Source organism: Narcine bancroftii, chromosome 13 (assembly GCF_036971445.1).
Source record: "Narcine bancroftii isolate sNarBan1 chromosome 13, sNarBan1.hap1, whole genome shotgun sequence".
Classification (NCBI taxonomy): Eukaryota; Metazoa; Chordata; class Chondrichthyes; order Torpediniformes; family Narcinidae; genus Narcine; species Narcine bancroftii.
Window position 1 is genome coordinate 64,819,931 of NC_091481.1, and position 15,651 is coordinate 64,835,581.

Genomic DNA, 15,651 nt, shown 5'->3' on the forward strand with positions numbered 1-15,651 from the left:
GCCTGGTGTTTGTCTCACTCATTCATGAACAAAGCAGACCTAACACCACCAGGATTATTAGGCCGTAAAGATCTTGGTCACGTTCGATTACCAAGAGTTCTGCACGGCTGCTAACGGTGGGATCGTTAGCATTGAGTTACTGCTTACCTGTCAGAGCTTCCAATCTGACCCATTTGTTTTTATTTGCCCTGTAGAACACCCCAAAATCTGGTTGCCACGCAAACTGAGGCAAACGTATGTTAAGAAAGTTGGCGAGCAAATAAATATCATGATCCCATTTCAGGTGGGTAGTTATTCTGTGCGTGTGCTTGCATGTACATGTGTGCATTGTGTTTACCTGTACACAACTTAGACCGCAGTCACAGAGTGAGGACACGCTGCCGCAGATCTGCTTCTCCGCAGCCCCCAGCGACGCAGGTTCAAGCCTGGCCTTCGGCGCTGCCTGTGTGGAGTTTGCACTCTCTCTCCATTACTGACTGGGCTCCGCTTTCCTCCCAATGGGACGCGCAGGCTGGTGAATCTTTGGAGATCTTGATGTTTGCGTGCAAAGCTCAGTCAATGACCGCGTTCCACACGGTCGACTGATCTTCGGATGTTAAGAAATATTTTTATTTTAAAAATATGTTTATTGAGTTTAACAAAAACCCTTTACACAAGGTAAACTAATGATAACATATCACATATCAATTGTAAATTAGAAGGATAACCATAATTATTGCATAACATCGTTCAGGACATCAAATTCTATATTGATAATAATTAAACAATTAAACCATAATTCATACTATGTCCAAAAAAAGCTATTTTTTAAATTTATTTTTAATTATTTTTTGTAGTAAACCTTTTTCCAACATCTACTTCTCCAGTTTAATAATTTCAGCCATTTGTTGTTTCTTAATTTTAACAGTATAACTAATAACTTGTCCTTGTAAATAAGCTTTCAAAGCATCCCATAAAACAAATGTACTGATCCTGTATTTATTTTCAAGGAAAGTTGTATTTGACAAAAAAATTGAATGCAAAAATTATACAAAAGGTAAAATTCTCTTATATGATATTTTATACTTCTCGGATGTGATCATGTTGTTCTGTGATATGATCCGTGATCTGTAGTTAAGTCCCCCTTTACTTATCTGTCTTAATAATAAAAGGAAAAAGAAATTCTCCCTACTAATCTACCCTTTCCCTCGAAACAAGGTTATCTGTATATATTATAAATATAGATCAAATAATGGCCCCCAGACAAGGAATCCCCAGAGCATCCACACCACTTAGATGTGAAGGAATTCTGAATGGAAATTGGGAGAGGGATGGTCGACAATATTATGGGAGAAGGGCTTATAACCTCATTGAGCGGCCAAATGACCCACTCCAGCTCCTATTTCGTAAGTTTCACGTTGAGTGAGACGCTGGACTTAGCAGTAAAATTCGAACCAGAGTTGCGTTGGCACGAGGAGCTGACGGGAAATATCTCAGATTGAATTGAACTCATTCTGGCCTAAGTTTAACCGTGCTGCCTGAACTTCAAATCTCCTTAGGGGAAGCCGCGACCTCTCGTCACGTGGCTGAAGGATGGCCAGCCCGTGGACACCAGCCAAGTCAGTGTCCGCAACAGTGAAGTGGACACCATTCTCTTTATCCGGCGTGCAGAACGCAGCCACTCTGGGTTGTATGAACTCAGTGTTCAAATTGAAAACCTGATTGACAAGGCAACTATCAAAATCCGGGTTGCAGGTAAGTAGTACTAACTTGGCAAGACCTTCTATTATTAGAAAGCGATGGACGTCTTCCAGCTTTGAATGTGGAAGTAAGACACTCCAGATTTCAGATTTATTGTCAGAGTTCATACATCACATACAATTCTGAGATTATTTTTCCTGTGGGCAAGGCAGAATCACCACTTAATAGTAATGAAAAAAAAACTGTACTCAATGTACACATGTAAACAAATGTGAACAAACTGATTGTTCAATACAGAGAGGAAAACAAATCATTGAAGTTCCCAAGAGTCCTTAAATGATTGAGTTTGTCATTGAGGAGTCTGATGGTGGAGGAGGAGCAGCTGTTCCTGAACCTGGTGGTGCGAGTCTTGTGGCACCGATTCCTCTTTTCTGATGGCAGCAGCGAGAACAGAGCGGGTGCTGGGTAGTGGGGATCCTTGATGATTGCTGCTGCTCTCCGACGGCAGCCTTCCCTGTAGATGTTCTCGATGGTGGGCAGGGTTTTGCCTGTGATGTCCTGGACTGTTTCAAGGCTTTCTGCTTGGCAGATTTGGTGTCCTCATACCAGACCATGATGGGGGCCAAAAGGGTGGGAAAAATTAGATGTTTTTCCTCCAATTTGTATTATCCCACCAAGTCCACTCACAAATTATAGGAACAACACCTGATTTTCCGTCTGGGCACTCTCCAGGCAGATGGCATTAACATCAACTTTTCTGGTTCCGCTAACCTCCTCTCCTCTTCCCCTTCCCAGTTCTCCTCCCTCCCTTCCCCCTCTATTCACCCAGCTATCCTTTCTCCCCTTGCTCGCTGCTGTCCCCTCCCTCCCTTCTCCACCTATCCCCCTACTCTTTTGTTCGGACGCCTGCGACATTTTTCCACACCTTGATGAAGGGCTCTAGCCCGAAATGTCGGTTATGTATTTTTACCTCTTCTATACCTGCTGAGTTTCTCCAGCATTTTGTGTTTTTACTCTTTCCTCTCTGTGTTGCACAGTTAATTTGTTTACATTTCTTTATTTGTTTACATGTGGGCGTTGAGTAAGTTTTTTTTGCACTACCAATAAGTGGTAATTCTGCCTCGCCCACAGGGTGGTATGGAACACTACAGCACAGTACAGGCCCTTTGGCCCTTGATGTTGTGCCAACCCATATATTCCTTTAAAAAAAGTACTAAACCACCCTACCCCATAACCCTCTATTTTCCTTCCATCCATGTCTGTGTCTAAGAGTCTCTTAAATGCCCATAATGTTTCAGCCTCCTCCACCATCCCTGGCAAGACATTTCAGGCACCCACAACTCTCCGCATAAAAAAAAACATACCCCTGATGTCTCCCCTAAACTTCCCTCCCTTCACTTTGTCCCGATATTCTCTGGTGTTTACTATTCCTGCCCTGTGAAACAGGCATCGGCCATCCACCCTATCCATGCCTCTCATTGTCTTGCAGACCTCTATCAAGTCTCCTCTCATGCTTCTATACTAGGACCTTCTCTGCAGTCAATGGTCCAACGTGCGAGGGAGTCCATTTCAATTTAGACATACAGCACAGTCACAGGCCATTTCGGCCCACGAGCCCGTGCCACTCAATTAACTTACATCCCTGGAACATTCTGAATGGTGGGAGGAAACCAGAGCACCCCCCCCCCTCCCGGGCAAAACCCATGCTGACACGGGGAGGATGAACAAACTCCTCACTGACAGCGAGGGATTCCATCCCTGGTCCCGGTCGCTGATGCTCTAACGGCGTTGCACTAACCGCTAAGCTAATCATGATAAAAATAGTTACCGTCCAAAGATTGGACGATTTGGATAATTAAGTAAGAGATGGATTTAAAGGAATGACGGGGGAATTGGATGTGGAAAGCAGGAAAGGTTTGGAGAGGGATTCCCAGAGCTTAGGGTTTGGGCAGCTGGGATGGAAAGCGAGACAGAGAGAAAATTGGAATAATTAAGAACAGAATGTTCTTTTGATCCTTAATGAATGGTTATTTAAAATCCTCGATAAGATTCTATCTCTGGAATAGAGCCTCTTTGATCCACACATAGGCTAAAGCCATACATCATCCGTCTGTAAAAGAAGTGCTGTCTCCCCTGCGAGACAGGCTTCTGACGGTCTTTCTGCCAAGATTGCGTTACAGAATACTCAGCAGGTCCCCTGCCTGTGCACCGATCCCAATGTGTGAACATTCAATGTACAAAACTCCAGTGTAGGAAACCTTCCGCCTTTCCCCTAGAAGGATATTTCAGATCACTTCAAAAGCTTAAAAGGTCTTGTAAATGACATGTCCTGACTTCTGATGGCACCTATACAATGTGACCTTTGGAATATTCAAACAGTGAAGGTCAAGTTCATAAAAAGCCCGAGAGATTTTTTTTTGGCTCTGCAAATGAGAAGGATCTGATTACAGTCAGGAAGTTGCTTCCATTCACTGGCTGGTGTTGAAGTGAATGCTCGAGTTTCCTTGCCTAATACAGTGAAACTCTGATAATCTGGCACACTTGAGACTTTACTGTTACAGGACAAGGCCATTTTCCGGACTATAGGACATCACATCTACTATTACCCAGCCCAACCAGATGGCATTAACATGGACTTTTCCAATTTCTCCCATCTCTTCCCTTCCCCTTTCCCTCTGTCTCCTTGCCTCCAGCTCTGCATTTACAGGATCACCCTCTCCCCCCAATCAATTCCCACCTTTCCTCTCCTGCACTCCTATTTGTAACCAATTATCACCTTCTGACTGTTGGCCTGTTTTCGCGCCCCTCCCCCCCCTTCTCCCTGAGCCTTTTTATTAAGGCACCCGCTTGCTCTCTGCTAATACTTGGTTGAGGGGCTCAGGCCTGAAAGGGCAGTTATATATCTTTACCTCCTCTGAATGCTGCGAGACCACTAGAATTTCTGTGGGTTTTTTTTCTGTTACTACCCAAACTCTTCCACATATTTAACATCTTATACATGAAAATAATACTTTTTCAGTGACATTAAGAAGATCAGGAATGATACAAATGTTCGGCAAGCTGATTCTAGCCACAAATCTATCCACAATTTTTAAAAAAAATATTATTTATAGTTTTGTATACAATACAATATAGAATCATATCCAAATGATACGTTCAATGATCAAAATAGAATTTTAAAAAATGGGTTGTACTGTACATAAAGGTGAGAAGAGAGAAAAGTATAAATTCAGATACATGTGCATAGCTACTACGATAACTCTTCCCCTCCTCTCCCGCCCTACCCTCCCAAAAGAAAGACAGGATATTAATAAAATGTATGTATTCTAATATTATAAAGCCACCTTTTCTAAGGGAATACAATTTTGCATCTCCCTCTTCCAACAATCTGACGGGATTCAGATTTCCATGTAATTGCTATACACCTCCTGGCCACCGCCAATGCGACTTTAAAAATTGTAATCGATATTTTGACAGCTTCAATTGGGGTTCCAAATCATGTAAATTTCCCCAAAGAAAAGGTTCAGGTGTTAATAGTAAACATATTTTTATAATTTGTTCCAAAAACTTGCCCACATCTTTCCAAAGTGATGTCACCTTGGTACATGAGCAGGTAGAATGCATAAACGTACCAATTTCTGTGCCACATCTGAAACATAAGTTTGGGAAATTTGGATTAAATTTATTTAATTTAGGTGAAATTAAATATAATTGATGATTAAATTTATAATTAACTAATCTATAGTGAACATTAATTATATCCCGCATACTGTCCCAACAAATATCAGACCAGCAAAAAAGATCAATTTCAGTTCCCAAATCTGATTCCCATCTTTCTTTTGATTGATTTTGCAGATTCCTCCTGAAGTAGATGATACAATTTAGAAATAAATTTCTTTGTAATTCCCTCATGAATCACAATCTCCAATCCAGAAATCTGCAGCAAAATTAGTTCTGGGCCCAATATGTCCTTTAAAAAAAATCTCAGTTGAAGATAGCAGAAGAAAGTATTTTGTAAGTCACAAATTTATTTTTAATTTGATCAAACAGCATAAATATCCTTTGCTCACAACAGTCTCCCAAATACTTCATCCCACATTGAAACCAATTTTCTAAATGTTTATTGTCATATAGGATTGGTAAGAGTCTGTTCAGAGCAAGAGGCATTTTCAAAATAAAAAATTTAAAAAAAAACAAGACTCATAATTCGTTTCTACCCAAATTCTTGACCCTGCTGTTCCAGAACACAATCTCATACCTTGCCCACAGTCCTGACCCCCGATGACACTCCAGAGCCCTACTTCTGGCCGGACCTCTGGATCCCCAGTTCTCATTCCAAACTCATTAACTGAGCCAGTTGTTGATCTGCCAGGATTTCCAAAGAGCTGGAAGCTGGATTATTAGAGTTTTACTCTATCAGGTCTTCAGCTTTGTCTTTAAGGGGGTGAAACACAAAGTCTGCGAACACTGTGATTGTAGTAAAAACGCACAGTAAATGCTGGATCTCAGCCGGTCTCACAGCGTACATTTCATATATCACCCGGTCTCACAGTGTACATTTCATATATCACCGACCTTTCGGGTCTGAGCCCTTCTTTAAAGTATAAGCAAAAAGCAGGCAGGCGTCTGAATTAAAGACTGGGGAGAGAAAAGGAGGAAGAAAGGGAGAGGGAAGAATCCACACCGACAGCCAAAAGGTGTTAATTGGATATGATAAGAGGAAAGGTGAGAATTGATTTTGGCTCTGTGAAAGGAGACAGAGGGAAAAAGGAAGAGAGACAGAACTAGAGGAAAGGAGGCAGGGGACAAAAAGATTTAACAGAAATTGTTAATGCCATCTGGTTGGAAGGTGACCACTCAGAAGGCGAGTTAGCGACCCTCCAATTTGCACGCGGTCTCAGTCTGGCAGAGCAGACATGTCGGCAAGAGAATGGGATGGGGAATTAAAATAGAAACTTGTCTTGAAATGGGGTTTTCTGGAGCCTTGAATATGAGGCCAAAGCACAAGATTTCCAGAATGTGCCATTTTTGTTTTCATTGTTTAGAAATGAAGTGTTACTACCATCAGTGTGCCGGAAACCAGCATGGACCCAGGAAGATTCCACAGGTCACTGAACATTTCTGATCAATGATCTTATTAGCTTTGACAAGAACCTTAAAGATGTCAATTTAAAACAGAGATCCGGAGACATGTCTTTAGCCAGAGAGCCGTGAGTCTGTGGAATTTGTTGCCACGGGCGGCTGTGGAAGCGAGGTTGTTGGGTGCATTTAAGGCTGAGATTGTCACGTATTTGGTTAGTCAGGGCATCAAGGGTCACGGGGAGAAGGCAGGGAAGTGGGACTGAGTGGGAGGATGGATCAGCTCATGATTAGAATGGCGGGGCAGACTCGTTGGGCCTACATCTTGTGATCTGATTACCGTTGGCCTTTGCTCCGAGTTTCCTTCACTCCTGGAAGCATTCACAGCTTTTCGGTGACTTCTCCCTTGTCCGAATTATTTTAGAGAAACCTGGACCTCCGGGGAACCTGAAGATTTCGGATGTCTGGGGATTCAATGCCAGGATAGAATGGATGCCTCCGAAAGACGACGGCAACTCTGAGATAATTGGCTACACCATTCAGAAAGCCGACAAGAAGACGATGGTGAGTATGGGGTGTTGGATGGGTGTCTGCGCACTGGGGTTGCGGGGGAATGCAGCTGAGGCCACGTCTCTCTGCGGCGGCTGGTTTATTAAAGTCCTGAATAAAGTTATGGGTGTCAGTAATGGTGTTGGGGCAAATCACTACAGATTCACGAAATCTGCCACACCATTACAGGACAGAAACAGGCCCTTCTTGTCAGTGCTGATACATTATTCTGCTTCAATGCACTGACCTGCATCCAGGCCGTAGCCCTCCAAACCCCTCCCAACCATGTAGCTGTCCAAATTCTTCTTAAAATTGAGCCACTTCAGCTGGCGGTTTATCCCACCACTCTCTGTGCGAAGAAGCTCCCCCTCATTTTCTCCCTAAACTTTTCCCCTCTCACCCTTAAACCCTGCTCTCTGGTTTGTATCTCACCAACTCTCAGTGGAAACTCCCAGATTGTTTTCAGAATCAGAATCCGGTGCATTGTCATGAGCAGATGTCAGAATTTGTTCTTGTGCACAACCAGGTGCGACATTGTTATAAATTTCAATTCCGTGAATGCAAGATTTAAAAGAATAAACAATTAGTGCAACAGGAGAAAGGTATTGTCGATAGCTTCTGAGGCAGACATGAAGCACATGGTCTAAGACTTTCATGTCCTGAAACATCCGGCATATAACTTCATGCTTCTGGCCTGAATCCAAGGCTGGAAATTAGGGCGGGCTCTCTATGGTGGTACAACTCCGGCCTACTGCAGGGGTCAACCTCTGTACCTGCAGGAGTGTAAGGGGACAGGACAACAGGGGCCAGGATCAAGAATGGATCAAGCCCCACCCGGCCGGGTGTCAATCACCCTCTGGGATATAAGCCTGTACCGGCCTCCCGAGGCCTCACTCAGAGTTGCTGCAGCCACAGCCTGTCTGGCTCTGTGGAAGTGTTTGTGGATTAAAGCCTGTTGCACAGTCTTTATCTTTGTGTGTGTTTGATTCTGGATAACAGTGCACCACACTCTCAGTCTTTATTGGGAAACTACAGGGTGGAGTTACCAAGTCATAGGTGGGCCAGCCAGATCAGTCCAGTGAGTCCCCACCTACATTACCGTGTTCCGCTACAGGTTCATTATCCATTCAGAAATCTGATGGCAGAGGGGAAGAAGCTGTTATTGTAGCATTGAGTGTGTGTCTTCAGGTTCCTGGAACTCTTTCCTGATGGTAGGAGTGAGAAGAGGGCATGGTTGGTGTTGGGAGAGCCCGTGATGATAGAGACTTCTTTCCTGAGGCACTGCCTCAAGACAGCACTCAAGTCCTTAAGATCTCACCCACCATCCTCGTCAGATCATTGTGTGGTTGGCCTGGTGCAGCAGAGTTCAGCACCAATACTATATTTACCCAGTGACACTCCAGTGTCCTGGGGTTAGACACAGACTCTCCTCACATTGACTGGACTGGTCTGGTGTTCAGTTTGAATTGAGCCATAGGAATTTTTTCCCCCCTATATTGTCTTATTTTACTGGCCCAGTGGTGGGAAGCTCGCACGAGGGGGCCGCAGTTGAGGACAGGAACAGGGAGGCAGTGATCAGGTTTAGACCTGGGTTCGAATCCCATCTTAGGTGCACGTTCTCCGGGGCCTCCTGTTTCCTTCAAAAGCATAGGAGGGTGTAGGTTAATGGGGTGTAAATTGGGCGGCACGGACTCATAGGGCCGAATTGGCCTGTTACCATGCTGTATGTCAAAATGTAAAAAAAACACTGATGGTTAAGGCTTGCAGGGAGAGAGCTTTATTTGGCCAGCTGCTTGCGGGTCCAAAATCCAGCCCAAGCTCTTTACAAACAGAAGAAAACTAACAAGGAAAAAGTCACGAGTAGCTTTTGAATGTCTCTTTGATGCTTCTCTGTCATAATTTGATCAAATAGTGAAATCTTTCCACCCTTTGCTTTTAGGAATGGTTCACAGTTTATGAACACAACCGTAAGACCAGTTGCACCATCTCTGATCTCATTATGGGCAATGAATACTACTTCCGAGTCTTCAGTGAGAATATCTTTGGCCTCAGCGATAAGCCAGCGGTGTCCAAGAACACAGCTTACATCCAGAAAGAAAGTAAGTGTCAGGTTCGGGTCCCTCATGGCGTCAACCAAACCCCACCTGGGATGGTGCTAAAGTTGGCCTTGCAATCCCTTTCCTTCCATGGTCCACCATATACTAATGCACCAGCTTTGGCCTTTTCAGATTGAAAACCCACTCTGGGTCCTGAGGACAGTGTTGTAGGGGTACGCCACTGCTATTTCAGACATAAACTTCATGCCTTGTGTCCCCACAAGGTATTATCAAGTAGACATCCTTGAACCTCATTTATCATCTAATCCAGCCAATCTTGACAGCGGGGGGGAGGGGGGGGGGTGGGATTTCACATTTAAGGTGGGCTGAGGGCTAAAATCATAAAATTCTTGTTTTTTTTTAATGTAGTCGGTAAGAGGGAAGTTCAGAAGAAATCAACTCAACTCGACTACTTCGCAGGGAAGGGGGTTCATAAAGTTGGAGCAAAATCCTTATACGACCATAATCAAAAGTTATGTCGATGGCTGCTCTAAACTGTGTCGCCGAAATAGATTAGTTGACCTTATTGCTGTTTGTAGCAATATACCAGCTGACTTACTCACCTCCATTGGAATCCTAGATTTATGAATGGATTCACTCTTTTTCCTTAAAAATGAAGAATTTCGATGCAGCACAGGTTCAGATTTCAGATTTATTGTCAGAGTACATACATGACATTCACCTAAGACCGAGATTCCTTTTTCCTGCAGGCGTGGCAGAATTTGCACTAATTGGTAGTGCAGAAAATAAACTATACACAGCGTTAACATGTAAACAATCAAAGCAACTGTAAACAGATAAAAATGTAAGCAAACTGACTGTGCGATGCAGAGAGAGCAAAGAAAATCAATAAAGTGCACAAGTGAGAGACCTTAAATAAGTCCCTGATTGAGTTTGCCGTTGAGGAATCTGATGGTGGGGGGGAGCAGCTGTTCCTGAACCTGGTGGTGAGTCTTGTGACACCAATACCTCTTTCCTAATGGCAGTAGCAAGAACAGAGGGTGTGCTGGGTGGTGTGGGTCTTTAATGTTTGCTGTTGCTCTCTGTCGGCAGCAATCCCTGCAGATGCACTCAATAGTGGGGTGGGTTTTGCCTGTGATGTCCTGGGCTATATCTACTACCTTTTGGAGTCTTTATGCTCAGGGGTATTGGGTTTCCCATACCAGGCCGTGATGCAGCCAGTCAGCATACTTTCCATCACACCTCTGTAGAAGTTTGCGAGGGTTTCTGATGCCGTAACAAACCTTCTCAAACTCCTTCAAGGTTAACCTTGGTGTGTGTGTCTTCTGATACCTCACTATGCCTTTCCTCCCAACCCAACCCACAACAGACTCATGTCCTAACTTTTGAACACAGAACATTACAGCTCCGTATAGGCCCTTTGGCCCACAATGTTGTGCTGACCTATATATACCCAAAAAAACCCCCAAAAAATGAAACCCTCATTATCTCACAACCCTCTATTGTTTATTCCATTCATGTGTCTGTCTAATGGCCCTTTGCCCTTAAAAAAAAAGGAATTTAGCCACCTTTTAACCACTTCACTTACCTGTGTGAATGCAACAAATGCAGGATTGGGGGTGCGGTGGGGGGGGTTGTCATTTACATCCCAGTAATTGCTCGGCAAGGCAGGTAGTATCAGAGCTGATGTGTTTCGATCAGCTCTTGTGTAAAAGGCTTACCTGCCTTCCCGGGGCGCCCACGCTGTAATGCACTGGGATGCCAGGTCCCTGTAAAAGGTTGCACTGACTTGCCTTTTCTTGGTTCAGTGTGAATGACTCCAGTTGACTTCAAACACGGGTCATTTGCGCCAATTAAATGGGATCGCTGTGTAAAAGGGGTATAGGAGTCTCTTAAACACCCCTATTGTTCCAACCTCATCCACCAACCCTGGCAATTCATTCCAGGCACCCACAACTCTCTGATTTAAAAAAAAACTTACCCCTGATGTCATCCCTAAACTTTCCTCCTTTCACTTTGTACAGATGTCCTCTGGCGTTTGCTATTCCTGCCCTGTGGAAAAAGGTGCTGCTGTCTACCCTTTCTATTCCTCTCAGAATCTTGTAGACCTCTATTAAGTCACCTCTCATCCTTCTTCACTCCAAACCTCCTAACCTTGCCTCATAAGACTTATTTTCCAATCCAGGCAACATCCTGATAAATTTCCTCTGTACCCCTCCATAGCTTCCACATCCTCCCTATGTTATTTTCCAATCCAGGCAACATCCTGGTAAATTTCCTCTGTACCCTCTCCATAGCTTCCACACCCTCCCTATGTTATTTTCCAATCCAGGCAACATCCTGGTAAATTTCCTCTGTACCCTCTCCATAGCTTCCACACCCTCCCTATGTTATTTTCCAATCCAGGCAACATCCTGGTAAATTTCCTCTGTACCCTCTCCATAGCTTCCACACCCTCCCTATGTTATTTTCCAATCCAGGCAACATCCTGGTAAATTTCCTCTGTACCCTCTCCATAGCTTCCACATCCTCCCTATGTTATTTTCCAATCCAGGCAACATCCTGGTAAATTTCCTCTGTACCCTCTCCATAGCTTCCACACCCTCCCTATGTTATTTTCCAATCCAGGCAACATCCTGGTAAATTTCCTCTGTACCCTCTCCATAGCTTCCACATTCTCCCTGTGATGAGGTGACCAGAATTGAACACAATATTCTACGTGTGGTCTCACCAGAGATTTATAGAGCTGTAAGATTACCTCATGACCCCTGAACTCAGTCCCTTGATTAATGAAGCCCAGCATGCCATAGGCCTTCTTACCTGTCCTAGTGGCCTTGAGAGATCATTGATTGTTAGTTCAAGCTCCACCTTAGGTTTAGAATTCTGTCCTGATACTGCTGGATTTGCCTTTGGGCTATGACTTGATCTCAGAACCACTGCCTCCTCTTTAAGCTGTTAAGAATCCAACATGCAAATTGAATTCAGGTTGGGAGAGGGTTCATCAAGATGTATATCATTGAAAGTCCTGCAATGGTTTGGAATTGATGTCATTTGATGCCGGTGACCTGTTGCGATGTGACATTTAACTGTTCCCAATGCTGGTGGCTGTATTTCTTGCTTGAGTAATCATGATGTGAGTTGTTCTTCACTTCTATCCCAGCGATGCCAGGGTCTAACTCTTACCTCTCCTTCCAAGATGTGGAAACATAGCAAGTCGGGGGAAAAAAAAATTGAAAACCTATCAGCTTGGATCCTAATTTTTCCCAATTTTGTGACACAGGCAAGAACTATATATGTCCAGACTACAAGGAGCACGATTTCAGCCATGCACCCAAATTTACCCAGCCTCTCTTGAATCGTTCAGTGGTGGCAGGTTACTCAACAAAACTGAGTTGCTCTGTTCGAGGTTATCCCAAAGTGAGTACCTTAATTCAGATGGTCCGTTCCAGCAATACTCCTTCTGTGGTATTCCAAAGGGGTAAATATAATGGACGACCTTCTCACCGATTTCTGGTGTGAGGTGATGCATTTGGGAAGTCGGGGGCTTTGTCCTGACACTGAGAGTAATGTGGAGAAAGCAATGATGACAATTTTTTTCCAAAAGGTTTGCTTCCTGAAAAAAAAATATTGGGGATTATAATAGACAACTTCAAGCTGAACACAAAGATAAGTTCAGATTTGCTGTATCACATAGGAAGTTGGAGAAACATTAACTTTTATTAAATTGAGCATGTTTAATCGCATCACATTGTGTTGGTTCAACTGACCTAAAAATGTTTTGCCGCCGATTTTCATTTGTACTCACCATCTGATGCCTCTCGTGTCAGTTCCAACAATAGCTGGCCAGCATCGATGGATTCCAGTTGGCATCTGGTGTGGCGGAATTGATCTTGAGTTTTAAGAATAAATTGGGTAGATACATGGATGGGAGAGGTCTGGAGGATTATGGAATGGAAGCAGGTTATTGGGACTAGCTGAACAATGGTTGGCTCAGATTAGAAAGGGCAAATTGCCTGTTTTCTGTGCAGTGTTCTATGGTAAGATAATTGGATAAAACAGGTCTTGAAGGAGAAAAACCATGAAGTCCAAAATGTTTTCTAAACTGCACCCAAACTCTAACGTCATGCCTGACAATAGGATTATTAATTGATTTATTTAAAGAGAGGGGAACTGAAGATCCAAGAAGAGCTGGAACGGAAAGGTTTTTAGCAGAATTCAATCCCTTTGCTACCCCTGCGGGACTGTCCGCTCAATTATGAAAATGTGTCCAAAACATAAAGTTATGTATGTTGACTGTGAAATTAGGTAAAGTCATTCCTCCATTCCTTTTAGGTTTTTGAAGATGAACCTTGCTTAGACGAAGGCGCTTTCCCTTTCATATATAAGACGATGTTTGAGCTGGGCCTGGGTCTGTGGCCAGAGTTGGGTCCGAGCTGGGTCTGCAGCCAGACTGGGTCTGAGCTGGGGTTCAGATCACCAGAGGTCAGGGACGTGGGTGGGTTTGCAGCCAGATTGTTTATCTCTCACTCCATTTAATGCTCTGTGCAATTTAATTATTTTTAAATTTAAATTTAGACATACAGCATGGTAACAGGCCATTTTGGCCCACGATCCTGTGCCACCAATTATACCCAATTGATCTACAATTCCAGTGTGTTTTTTGAACAGTGGGAGGAATCCAGAGCTCCCGGAGAAAACCCATGCAGATACGGTAGAACGTACAAACCCCTTACAGACCACATGGGATTTGAACCCCAGTCCGGATCACTGGGGCTGTAACAGCATTGCGCTACACGCTTTGCTAACAATGCCGTTACTGGGAAATGTATTAAACTACTGTGTATCATGTCATAAATGATGAAATAAAGATTTGTTGGGTGTCGAAAGGAGATAAATACAGCAGCCTGCAATTTACCCTTCGTGTGCATGTGGGTGGTAGAAGTATGGGAAGAAAGCTCACAGGAAAAGTTGGTGGGGAAAGTGCCAGGATAAATGGACTCCTTTTACGCCAATAAGAAATGAATCCCTTCCCATTCAGTTTTGATCTCATTACTTTGACTGTTGGTGGGATGAATGAGTTAGTACTAGTGGTTCATGCATTTCGGAGAATTTGAACACGTGAATTGGGGTCAATATACTGGGGTGCTGAGAGATGGTCAATGGTGGGGTTGTGAAAGGGGCTTGGCTGGAGTGGTTGCCTTGTCCCACCCTGCATCCCTGGCCAACCTCCGCATTCCCATTGAGTTTCTCCGTCTTATGTTTTCCTAAATCCAGCCAAAGATCCTCTGGATGAAGAACAAGGCGGAGATCATAGATGACCCGAAATTCCTGATGCAACACAACCAAGGTGTCCTGACGCTGCAGATCCGCAAGCCCAGCACTTTCGACGGTGGAAATTACACTTGTAGGGCCATCAATGAACTGGGCGAAGATGAGGTGGAATGCAAGCTGGAAGTGAGAGGTGTGCACCAGTTTTCCCTGTTTCCTTTCTGTGACCTTTGCACCGGGTAAATCTGAGGCACCCAACATCAGTCAGGGCATTGAGCACAGGAGGAGGGACATCACGTGTATGGAACATTATGTGCATAGCTTTTCACTCAAGCTACAGGACATACATCATTAAGATGGAAAGGATTCAGGAAAGATTCCTGAGGACTGATTATAAGGAGAAGGATGGATGAGCTGAGACTTTTCTCCCAGAGGTTAAGGGGAGAAACTTTTAGAGATACAATAAAATCCCCGTTATCCGGAATTCCAGCAATCGGCAGCCTCAAGCAACTGGCAAAAAAAAACACAGAAAATAAATAGGTTTTAAAAGTATGAATGTTTAAAATTGGTTAAAAGTGGTTAGTTTGCCAATTGCGCAATCTCAAGCAACCGGCAAATTCACTTATCTGGCTTATACCAATCCCAAAAGGTGCCAGATACTAGGGGTTTTACTGCGTATAAAACCATGAGAAGCATTGATGGGGTCAATAGTCTTTTTCCCGGGGTAGGGAAGTCCAAAACTAGAGGACCTAGATTTAAGGTGAGAGGGGAAAGATTTAAAAGGGGCTTGAAGGGGCCAGGACAACTGAACTGTTTAAAAGACATTTAGATAGTGTTAGGTAAAAACATCATGAGCTGGGAATGAAGAGGGAGTCACCCAGTGCTGGGCCGTAACAAGATGCAGTTGTGACCTTGTACTCTCAAGATAAGAGTGGGGTTGACAAATTGATGTGCAGGAGGCTAGCAGAGAGGAACAGCAACAGTTTATTCATTGGACAATGTCATGGTATGATAATTT

At 43.8% G+C, this 15,651-nt stretch overlaps 1 protein-coding gene across 1 annotated transcript in view; it reads left to right on the forward strand.

The window, feature by feature from the left end:
• Positions 1–15,651, forward strand: part of LOC138748964 (myosin-binding protein C, fast-type-like) — a 75,088-nt gene that overhangs the window by 56,330 nt on the left and 3,107 nt on the right. Inside the window, exons 24-29 of the mRNA XM_069909937.1 lie at positions 195–283; positions 1,539–1,734; positions 7,184–7,323; positions 9,248–9,407; positions 12,646–12,782; positions 14,640–14,826. Of these exons, the coding sequence (XP_069766038.1) occupies positions 195–283; positions 1,539–1,734; positions 7,184–7,323; positions 9,248–9,407; positions 12,646–12,782; positions 14,640–14,826 (909 nt within the window). The remainder of the gene's footprint in view (positions 1–194; positions 284–1,538; positions 1,735–7,183; positions 7,324–9,247; positions 9,408–12,645; positions 12,783–14,639; positions 14,827–15,651) is intronic.